The sequence below is a fragment of the Diprion similis genome, chromosome 10 (assembly GCF_021155765.1).
Source record: "Diprion similis isolate iyDipSimi1 chromosome 10, iyDipSimi1.1, whole genome shotgun sequence".
Taxonomy (NCBI): Eukaryota; Metazoa; Arthropoda; class Insecta; order Hymenoptera; family Diprionidae; genus Diprion; species Diprion similis.
In genome coordinates, this window is record NC_060114.1 from 7,212,186 (window position 1) to 7,224,550 (window position 12,365).

At 36.8% G+C, this 12,365-nt stretch overlaps 1 protein-coding gene across 1 annotated transcript in view; it reads right to left on the reverse strand.

Annotated features, from left to right (window-relative positions):
- Window positions 1-11,228, reverse strand: part of LOC124411839 (histone demethylase UTY) — a 52,909-nt gene extending 41,681 nt beyond the window's left edge. Inside the window, exons 1-3 of the mRNA XM_046891309.1 lie at window positions 11,072-11,228; window positions 8,878-9,146; window positions 8,648-8,756 (exon numbers count right to left, since the gene is read on the reverse strand). Coding sequence (XP_046747265.1) covers window positions 8,648-8,756; window positions 8,878-9,146; window positions 11,072-11,139 — 446 coding nt within the window. The 5' untranslated portion in view covers window positions 11,140-11,228. The remainder of the gene's footprint in view (window positions 1-8,647; window positions 8,757-8,877; window positions 9,147-11,071) is intronic.
- Between the last annotated feature and the right edge of the window lie 1,137 nt (window positions 11,229-12,365).

Sequence of the window (12,365 nt, forward strand, 5' to 3'; positions counted from 1 at the left end):
GGCAAAGGGACGGAATTGGTTGGAGAAGGGAGGAATAAGGAGAGGGGGGGGGGGATTCGAGGGCTTGCGTAGGGCGCGGGATGCCTGCCTGCAGCGGTGACCGACCCGCTAAACACATACGACGAGGCTACGATCCGTTTTATGGATATACGCCGTACCGCTCGCTATGTGAATACGACGCGACGACGAGCACATTACCGGTTACGCGCATGCGCGTTGCCTTTGTTTCGTACCGCTCAGACGTGACTTCACCTTTGCTCGGATGACGCGCACTGACTCTCTTCGATAATGGCGCTCCGATGGTTGACCTCTCTATGGGGCGAATTTTTACTATTTGTATTCTTGTTTTTTTTTGTTTTTTTTTTTTTACCCGATAATCAGATTTGAATTTTTTATGAATTGTTTTCTTTTCTACTTCTTTGGAATTTTGTTCTTGTTGTGATGTGGGAATGTGATGAATCGTGTTTCGATTGTCAGATGAGAAATTTTTTTATTTTATAATGCTTAATTCATAGAAATCGAAAATTTTTATACTGTGGAATTTATCTTGATAGTTTAATATAAAGATGGGTAATCTTCTGTTATAGGTTTGCACTAGCTGCGTGATTTATTATGGTATATAACTATGTTTTTTTTTCCAAATTCGGCCAAGTAACTTTAATAAAAAAGTAAAAGCTTTGAATTTTGCTAACGTGTACACAGTAAAACGCACAGAAAAAAGAATACTTGAAATACTTGGAAAAAATAACAAATATGAAAAGCTTATCTAGCTACCTGTGCACCAAATACAAGAGAAAATTAGATGTGAAAGTTTGAGATGTTGAAAACGATGTCTTCAAAGCTTCTGATTTTTGCTAAAATTCGAAAAAGATTGACTTGATTTTTTAACCAAATTTTTATCCAAGTGGCCACATGAACCTGACTCCTTATGGATCGAATACATAACATGATCTTCAGGAAAATGATTTTTGTTCGCGTCAAATCTAAATCAACGTTGTCCGGTTCTGATTGAAAAAGGCCTCTTCTACGTATGCACGATGCGTATCCATTAATTTTGGCGCATTCCTTTTTGAAAATAGCCGACCGGAAGAAGAAGAAGGTCTATTGACTTTAGTAAAATTCAGGTTTCACCTAGAACTCTTGCAAACTGTATTTTGAATGTTAAACAATCCTCTGCATCGTTCACACTCGGTTGTAGTCGTTGCTGACGATCCCTCTACAAAGCTACCCTTAGAAAAGGGCGGAAGAAAGGAAATGTATTTTCCTTGGATCTCACGACGACGGTCGGAACCGAACCTTTTCTAGGTTGTTTGCATCTGGGGTTCTATTCCTTCAGAATATACCTCTATTTTACTTTATGGGTTCTAAATTTTTCGACTTTTGCATTTCGAATTTCAACGGTTTCGTTTCTTGTTCTTTCTGCAGAGTCACACTTCTCTTTCGTTTGTTATTACTTGTTTCTTCTTTTCTCCATCAATCTTCATAGATTTTTTTTACTTCTGATTTACGTTTAATTTTTTCCTGGTTTTTGGTTCTTGGCCTCTGTAACAATCTTTGAAGCAACTTTGATACACAGCAACGTTAATTGTCAGAATTCCTCTATCTTCACTACAGGAATCATTGTCAGATCACATAATTTCTCAACATTCGAAAACCCATTCTGAACTATACTGATGTACTGTATGTACATATATGTATATAGGTAGCTACCAATAATAATACTATATGTATGAGACATTATATGTTGAATTATGTACGAACTGTTATATATCATATTTTACAAGTATATACCAGAGACCAAGGAATAAGAAACGACAGAACGAGAATGCAAAAAAAACGACACATATACAAAGGATTATCCTTTTTTTTGATCTTCTGTTTCCCTTTTCTCCTTTTCTTAAATTTAACCCTGTAGGTATACGTTTTTTTTCACAATTTTTTTCTTCTCCCATCTTTAAAGGTATATAGTCTTCGGAACATTCAATAATTTGTCAAAGGGAAGAATTTCTTGTTATGTTACCGTGATTGTTTATCATTATTTATATTTCAATGTTCGTTTTTTTCAATGCTTCTTTCTTTTCTATTACTCCGTCAACCGTACAACCGGTATACCCAGATATGTAGGTATATACCTGTACCCTCAATGGAAGTTCGAGCTGCATCGCTTGCATATGTGCTGCAGCTGATCCGCTGCAGTCCTTTTACTCCCTTGCATTATAGCCTAATCCTGACTCTTGTGTACCACTAGTTATACAATATATACGTATACAATAAATGATTGTGCCAGGGCATAACGTTGGTAAGTTGCTTCTATATTGTACATACATATTATTACATGTAATCTCAGAAGTGGAATATGAGTAAAAGGAATGTTTTTTTTTCTTTCAGTTTCTTGATGCAGGATTTTTTTAGCATTTTGGGGTTAGTCTATTCATGTATTTACCTAAATCCTAATGTTGTGTCGAAAATTCGTAGCTTTCTATACATGCCATGATAAAATGTATGAGTATGTGTGCATGTATTCGACTAGACCGTTTCGGATAAGAAAAATCCTGTATCCTTCAAAACGACATGTTTGTACCGCAAGAACCAATGTTCAAACTTTGTGCCGTCAAAAAAAAATGAACACATTACTCTATTTTGAAACAGTTTAATATAGGTATACGAAAGGCCGCTGAAATCAAAATGCGAGATGACGAGTGTATGCTGCACATATGCAACAGCGAAGAACGAAATAAAGAATGAATGCACATGCATAGCGGACATTAGTATTATTATCATCATCATCATCGTCGTCGTCGTCATTATTATTATTATTATTTATCACGGTAGTATTAGTGCAGCAGCATCAGCAACATCAGCAGCATCAGGATTGGTGATATTAGTAGTTCGTATATTGAACCCAGTATGCGGGGTCGTTAAACCCACCAGCTCGGTCGGTCGCTAACTCTCTTTCTCTCTTTTTACCTTCTCCGTCGCCGAGGAGGCTCGTGCGCTTGGCGCGCATCCCGAATCGCGCAACCGCCGCAACAAATACGTAGCGTCAAAGACGACTGACTGCGTGACGACGTGACGTCACGCCGAGCTGAGGCGCTACGTAGTTGTGCCTAGCGTATAACGCACGCCGCATGGAGCGAGGCCGCAAGTGTGCGTGAAGAACGATGCGCGCAATCGCAAATGCAAGAAGCGCACGCGGTGATGAGAGGTAAGCGCGTGGTTTCGTGCGCTCCGCTAGCGTCGTAGGGGAGGGGGGCGAGGGAGTGAAGGGAAACGGTGTTGCCCGTAATCTAGGAGGCCGGTTGTGACGTGGCGGCCGTTGATTCGTCCGCCATTACGCGATTCCCGACTCTGGCCGAGTCAGACCGAACGACTCCCCACCGAAATCAAAATTGTTACTTCACGTGCGTCTATAATGTAACCTGCGAAAATAAAAAACTACCCATAATCCTCGATTATTCTGAATCCCGATTGGCCTTTGTAACTATGGTTATGACCAAGGTTGGTTATAACGATGTCACAGAATGTTATGGTGAAACTGACGCAAGTTCTGACACAAAGAGGGTGGAACAGGGATTTGTACGGACTTATGGCATCTCGATGAAAATGTGCAGTCATAACGAATCTCGTTGTGTGTAGATCATCGTGTAATAATGAACGTCGACATCACACACGCAACGATCAGTGCACGATTATTAAGTATTGAAATATTGAGATTTTATTCACTTCGATTATCTTATTTTTTCTACTTTTAATATTTTACCTGAGTTATGTTGCATAATAATTTACTATGCATATTGTATACTAGAGTGATCCTTAAAAAGGTCATTTTGGAATTTCGTCTGTCCTACCCCCAATATCGACTCCAAAATTTTTTTAAATTATTCCCTAATTTTTTCAGATTTTCGCCTCAACTCTAACGCTAAATTGAAAAAAAGTCTCATTTCAAGGGTGTGCAATTCGTCGAGAATGTCTGGTATGATGATGTCAATTTTTTCTCAGATAGTAACACCAATACCCACTAAAAGCTCTCAATTACAGATTTTCTCGAACATCATTACTCTTACAATAAAATATATACAGAGATGTGTCCGAAATTCGTATATTTTGAACGGAGAAATCCATCCTGTTGACGGGAGGGGTTAGAATTAAGTTAACAATCTGAAAAAATTATAAAATTGTTTTTTAATTACTAATTGAAACCGTTTTGATGGGTAGCACAGTAAAAATTCTAAAATCACGTTTTTAAAGATCCCCCTAATAAATACACTTACAGAACTTGATAGATATTTCGGTGTATCAACTTTTGTGAATATGAAAAAAAAAAATATTACGTAAAGAAAAATTCAGAAACTGGTTAAATAATTACAATATGAGCCAAACGAACTAGCCAGCCAGCCAGCCAGCCAGCCAGCCAGCCGCGTCTGGATCAATTTAACGGTAAAATTTTTTCCGCGGCGCGAGGTATTACATACCTATACACATACATGCATGTATAAATTTATATAGTATGTGTTTGTATTTGTACACATACAGGGATTCCCCGGGCGAGCAGCGACAGGATTTGCCGCAAGTACTAACTGTAAGCTGGTACCAACGACGGCAGCATTGCAATATCGTGTACACTGTACACCTATACTTGATACGGGTATGTGCGAGAGGTATATAAGTACATGCAGATATCTATATGCCTTCTAGAGTTTGTTGACTCTCGGTTTCAGCACAACGCGGTGCCGCGCGACGAGACGCGACGACGTGGCTGACCATGACCTGGGCTAACGATTCTCGATTCGACATTGTAATGTAGATACGTAATGGAGGGTAGGGGAAAAAATCTGGAATTATAGAATATCAAATTTTCATAGACACGAAAATTTTATTCATAGGATTTAAAAATGTGGAAAGTCCATGTAATAGAAAATTAAGAATATTGAAAGTCGAAATATAGAAAGATCAAAATACAGAATGGCAAACTTGAGAATTTGTATAAGATTCTGTATTATCGAGAGGAAGTCTAACGATTCTAAAGTTTTGCATTCTATGTCGTGACCTTTCTCTTATTTTATTGCACCACACTTTGATTTTCAACATTTTGGAAATCTATAAGTTATGTTTCCGCTTCTTTAAAAATTCGATATTGTGGCCCTTCGATTTTTTAATATTCCTATATTCCAATGACCTCAGTTAATTCCGAATGACTGCAGGTGAATTCCAAAAACTTGAAGCAAATTCGAATAGACTTTTTAAGTGCATTCGAGATAATATGTACATGCTTTGAGTGAATTCAAATTACTTACGATGACTTGGTACGAATTCAACTCAATTTAAATTGCACGAAACTCGCAAGTGACTAGTTCCAAAGACTTCGAGTAAATTCAAATGACTTTTAGTGACTCCACGTGAATTCGATCCAAAGAACTCAATTCAATTCAAATCACTTCAATAAATCAATTTAAATAATACAGACTTGCATAAGTGAATAATTCCAAACTGTTCAAGTGATTTCTGAAGACTTCAAGTGAATTTAAATGACTCAGTGACTTAGCATGAATCCAACTCGAACCAAAACACAAAAAGACTTGTAAGTAAGTTTCAACAACTTCATCTCAAAATTGTCGACTCTGAATACAAAATATTTCTATCCCTACTCTTTCACTTATAAAAAGCTGCTATGTATTTCGTTTTTAAACGAAAAAAAAACTTACATTGATCTAGCGAAGCGAACGCACAATTTCCGCTTATAATTAATCATATTTTTGTTTTGGAAAAACTCTGTAAGCTTCCAATTTACAGAATTTTCGACGATACGTTTGAACGAATTTTGATGTCGTCGATATTTCGAGATTTTTCATCAAGTTTCCGAGTAAAATTACCACTAGACACGTATGTAGTCTTGCACCTTCCCTAACCCAACATGACATCAACCTCTGACCCAGATCTCTTAAACGCTCGATACTCGACGTCCTAGATCTCCGCAAATATGAGTGCACGTATATAATATAAGTTTTCCTGCGATGCACAACGTTGTCTTTAGATACAATTTATACTCGATATATGATAAAACTATGATACAGTAATTCACAGTAATCAAAATGTCTATTAAAAATATAAACAACAAAGAATGAGAATTCAAAAAGTTTTGAAATAGAAAATATGCAGAGAAAGGGGTACAAAAACTGAAGCTAATACGAATGATTGTTTTTTTTTTTTGTTTTTTTTTTTAATTTGTTACAAAAGAAAAGAAAGAGGAGAAATAAAAAAAGTTCAAATCGTAAGTATACCATTGAGATCTCAAAAAAAAAAAAGAAAGAGAACAAGATAAATTTTCATTTCCTGCAGCTCCTTTACTACTTTTTTTCTCTCCTTTCATCTCGTCTCAAAATAGGAAATCAGTCGACATTGTTTTAAAGTTTATAGAAAAGAATAATGCGACATAAAAATTTGCCCTCTATTTCAGAGAGGCGCCATCACGGACTTTCCTATATTCTCGCCTACACTATGTAGAAATTAGTTTATAGAATGTATAGATATGTGTGTGTGTGCGTACACCTAAGGCATACATAGAATATGTGCGAAGGAAAGAAGCTAGAAAGAAGAGGTAAACCGGAGATCGATATTCCCCCTCTGTGTATGAAAGTTAAACGTGTATAAGCATATATGCAGAGAAAAGAATATGTATAAAGAGAACTGTTGGCTCAACGACGACGCCTGCAATGCATAGAGGGGGAAATGGAAGGAAGGAAAAAAGAAATTGATGGGGAAAAACGAAAGAAAAGATTACATGAGTTAGAAAGAAAAACAATTTTTCTTTTCTTTCAAGTTATAGAGTGTATACAAAGAATTTTACGGATGTTGTGCGTGTGTGTGTTTTTTTTTGTTTGATTGTACATGCGCATGTGTGAGTTTAAAGTTATATATACTTAGGTATGTATAATTAAATACGGTCGGCGGAAACGGAAACATCAATCGTGAAGATTTTTATTTCTATTTCTATTTCTATCACGAAATTTTATAATTGTATAGCAATGTGAAGAAAGTGAAAAGTGAAAAGAGAAGACAAAATTAGTATCAAAAACTTTCTCCAAGTGTGAAAGAAAATTATTGTTAAGGAAGAATAAAATTTAATTCCTTGATCGAAAAAATATGAAATTGAAAAACTGACTGGAATCATGAAGGAAATCTGAAAACAACGAAAATCGTAGCGAAATAGTTCAAATTTGAAAAGAACAAAATCTGCGATGTCGTTCGAGAAATTGAAAACAGTTTCAAACTTGTAAGCAATTATAGGATAAGAGACAAAAGAAAAAGGGAAAGCGCTAAAAAGTATTGAAGTTCAGATAAAGATTGTTGAGAAGCCTTCAAGAAGCGAAGGAGTGAATTCTTGTATCGGTATGCAAATAATAAAAGAGGAAGGGAAAATACAGAATTATGGAATAATTATTCTGGCCAATTCTATACTCTATTAGACTCTTCTCGTTTGTCTACGAATACATTGTGTCGATACTAGTACGGCACCGAATACTAGAACGAAACGATTTCCGCGTGTTACCATCCCCCATTTTATTTCGTTTCGTTTCGCCTATCTCGCCATCGGACGCGTGGAGTTTGTCACGTACGCTGCTTTGCTTTGCCTCGTTTCGTCGGTCGCGCCGCTCTGCGCATGCGGCTCCACGGAGGAAAAACAGCGAAAGAAGACTTGAGTGGAAATAGGAATGCGAGAAAGAGACCTGCAACTTCGTCGGTAACAAACGCTCTTTACCATCGGTCGGTAACAAGGTACTCGGATTCTTTTACCGACAATTGGTATCTACTTATTGCCGGCAATTGGAATTCGTTATCATCGGATGATGACAAATATTAGTACGACTCATTTTTCTTACCGACGAAATTTTGGCAATATTTCACTTTTCTCCTTTTTGTTAAACAAGATAAATGGCACAAAAAAGGTAACGGAGAAAAATGCATAACCGACGGCGAGGGTTGGGAGAAATAGAGGAAAATGAAATAAGTAATTATTTATGAATCTACGTAAATATAAGCAACAAGCGCTGAAATTACTCTTTCATCTTCTTTTAATCTCCTACAATGTTAAATCTTATGAATAGCGTGCATGAACCATTCAAACAATGCCCAAGAGCCAACGTCCCTACCTCAAGGCTAACGACTACCTAACTGAACTCCACTCTTCGAACGCTGACCTGTACTTATGTAGTTTATAAGAATTATTACAAAAATTTTTCAAGCGTTTTGTTATTATTCGTTTTTTTCCGGTTAAATTATTCAGAACACTCAAGAGTTGTTACTGTTCTTTCCGGAATTCATGCTATCTTATTTGTAACTTTTGTGGTCTTCTGATTATAGTTAAAAAATGTTGTTAAAAATATGTATATATTTGTTTTCACGAAAACACCAAATTGCAGTAATATTACAAAAGGAACGGGAAAAGAGGGATGGAAAGTGCAGCTATGATTGCGAATCACAAAGTTTCACCTACAAAATAAATGTCAAAAGCAATATCGATGACGACGGTAAATGATAGGACTTTGCCGATCAAATAAGACATTATCTTTCTGATCACTCAAATAACTATCTAGGCCTTGGATTAAGATACTAAATTTTGGTAAGATTTATTACTAAAGTGATTACTCACCACTGGAATGCATTGAAGTGAAAATACACAAGCCCCTGTCCATAAAGAAACGACGTGTCCTTCCAGTAGTCGGTTTTCAGAGCGTAGAACTTTTGGTAGGCAGACATCGCTGTGAAAATACACAGAAAATTAAAATATAAAGTAGTTGAAATTGACTGGCAAACAGATTTCCAAACATATTTCTCTACAAACTGTAGTAAATGGTGCGAGTAAATCTTGATATTTCTCACCTTTGGTGTAATCTTCAAGCAGCAAGTGAAAATGGCCCAACTTGCAGTAAGTTTTGGGATCGATACTGATCCCTTTTTCGTCATCGTCATCCTTAAGCTCATCTGAATTTATGCTCGATTTCACCTCGGTACTATCAGCAGCTCTTCTTCTCTGTTTCTGGGCCTGCGCTTGCGACAGCATCCTCTCAAGGTATTTTATCGCTCTCACGACCAAAGCCTTCTTCTTGGATTGTTCCGGCGAGTTCAGTTTCAGAAAACCAAATTGCCGACTGGATCGAAACATTAAAAGCAAAAAAAAAAAGAATGAAATCAAGACTTATTGTTAGTTTATCAATAAAACGAAAGCCATAATATAGGATGTGATATGACATGCGTGTAATTCTACAACTAAACTAAATGATACAGTAAGAGGATCTTGCATGTTTTCATTTTATTTTATCCGTTCATTTATTTATTATTCAAAAATTCTTCATATAAGTCGTATTTCAATACAAGCATCTATCTACCTCTATTCGCAAAGTAAATAAAACAACCTGCAAATGTTATATCGACAACTATTTGTCTCTAAAATATCGAACACAGGACCAAGTTTCGTAAACAGTAGAGTGGTTAAACATTAGCACTATAACACCAGTTTTCGGGTGTGCGTAACCAATTCTTCTATGAAAGAACAAAAAAACGACATTAGCAACCCTTAATTAATATATGTAATTTAAAATGTAATATCTCTTTTATATCTTACAAATGAATGCTTTATGTCATTTTCTGTAACCTTTCTATATCAGCATTTCTCTGTAATGCGATTTAAATAGTCTTTTGGGGCCAATATGAATTTTTTTGTAAAATATAAAAAAGATAATACGTGTTAAACGGGTACTAATATCGATTTTTCGTTTCAATGGAAAAATCATTTTTGTACACCCTGATACTGGTCCTACAATGCTCATTTTTTTTAGACCAGAAATGAACGTTTTTTGCAAGTGCCCGTAGAAAGATAAAAAAATTTTTAAATGTCAAACACCCTAATGTACAATATGAACGATTTAATTTTGAATATCGAACGCGCCGTGAAGGTGCCTGATTATCGTTTTTTTTTTTTTAATTCCTGTTTGCCGATTTGTCCAAACGAAATTCATAAAAAATTAATAAAAATTAATACAATAAGATTAAGAGAAACCTACGATGATAATATACGGAACGCGGATATGTAGAACGCGACGAAGAAGCGATCCGAAAAAAGAAGAAATGGTAAATAGAGCCGGAGAAAGGGAGGAAAAGGGTGTCAGTAGGTTGTTGCCGGGTGAGGAGTCATAGCAGAAACAAGGATGAAGTCCCGTTTTGTTATCAAACCTCTCGCTTATTCTGTCATCGCGTACGTGAATCGAGAAGCGGCGAGACTCGAGTCAATGCAAAGCTAGGTTAGGTTAGGTTAGCTTAGGTTATATTGGAGGTTAGAATCTTGAGTTCAGTTACATCAAATTATAAATAGGTTAGAGTTAGAAGAAAATCGCTCGGGTTAAGTCCGGTTAGGTTAGAATAAAAAGTTCTATCGTAAACAGGTTGAGATCAGGATAATATCAGGTGATATCGAGTTAAGAATAGAGGTTAGAATCGTTAATTCGGTTATACTTAATGGAAACTGGATATAACTTAGAATCAGACAAAATTGGCGTAGCTTAGGTCGGAATGAAAAACTACGTTGTAGATAGGTTAGAATTAGGATAATATTAAACGAAACCGATATCAGACAGAGGTTAGGATCAGAGGTTAGGTCAGATAATCACAGTTTACGTTCGAAACATTTGAAAATCAGTGTCATTGATTGTGGATTGCTCAAGACAGTCAGCCAATGTGACGCATTGAACATAGATGCAGCAGAAATTTCCAGCGCGTATGAAAGTGTGAATATGGGTTGTTGCGATGTGACCTTTGCAATTCCGGCGCCCTTTTGCCCTCTTTAAAACAGTAAACCCTAGCCGATTGTCTTTTGCATTCCTTAAGTCTCTACGTAATGTTCCAGCAGAACCGGGAAAATACGAGAGAAGTTTCGAGAACATTAATATTGTTGTGATAGCAACAATCGGTCGGTAATCATTGCGTTTCATGCTTTCTTGTCCCTCCTTTTCCCTCGGTTTTTCCCTCCCACCAACAACTCGTACGTATGCATTTTACAGGAGCAAATGTATGCACATACCTGTCGAGCTCCGATAGGATCTGCAGTTCCTGTGGAGTCAGATTAATATCGTCTGTCTCTTGGGCCATTTTATTGCACTTCACAATTACTTATTACACACCTACAATCCCACTGATTCGCTGTCAACTGCGTTTCTCTTTGTACAATTATTTATCTATTCATTTATATTTATTATCAATATCAACGTTATTATCGTTATTATATAGGTACCTATTATTACGATAAACACGTAGCCATTACTGTATATATAATATACTGTATTTTCAACCGCGTCATCCTTATTATCGCGATAATTAACATTGTCTTTCACGTGAATTAGACGAGAAAGTCTTGCAGGTAATTTTCACTTTTTACTTTTCAAAAATGAAAGACGAAGCGAAAAGATACCAACAGTAGAAAGAAAAATAAACAGTAAGAAAATTAAAGAAGTTATTGTTGCATTGTTGCTATACCATCACACTACTGTGGTTTTATTGCTGCTTTTCTATAGCCACGTACATGCGAAACCCTCACACACGAAACATAACCGGCAGACACGATATTACAAACGATATACACAACGAAACGATGGCGTAAATTTGATAAATTTAGGGAAAATACGCGACCGCGACTAAGATTATGTGGACAATTGTCGGAGTTTGTTGGCTAAACTCGCAGGATACGGTGTGACGACACATTTTCGTAATAATATGTGTAATAGATGTATTTGTTTACTTTTTTGTATTTATTTATTAATTTTATACTGTTACATATTTATATTATTTAATAAACAACACAGAGCTGGCTGGCGTGTGCTTTTCTTCACTCTCACACACTGACGAACGTTTTTTCCTCCTTCTTTCAAACAATTTAGCGCTCTCTCTTCTTTTTCTGCTCCCTATCGGTCCGTACATATGTGCTCGCGTATGTATGTATGTATGTACCGATGAATGCGCGTGTATTAAGAAGAAAAAAAATAATAATACGATATTTTATTTACAAAGGATGCTCAGTGATTAGCGCTCTTCTTATTTCGCTCCTATTGCCGCCAAATTTTCTCTCTCACTTTTCAATTGTTTCTAACAGGTTGAAAAGAAGGTCGGAATTCCCCGTGTCGCTTTCAGCTACGCCACCGACGACACACGCGACCACGTCCACGACTTGGACGGTGCAGCACCGAACACCATTTTCACAACACCGACGGACTCGGCTCGCTGGCTCTGCCGTCTGGTGCCGCCAAGCTCGAACCTAGGACTATTCGACTTATCGCCGGATGCGGCGGGACACGAATCTCCAAGGCGTGAACTTAGCTGCG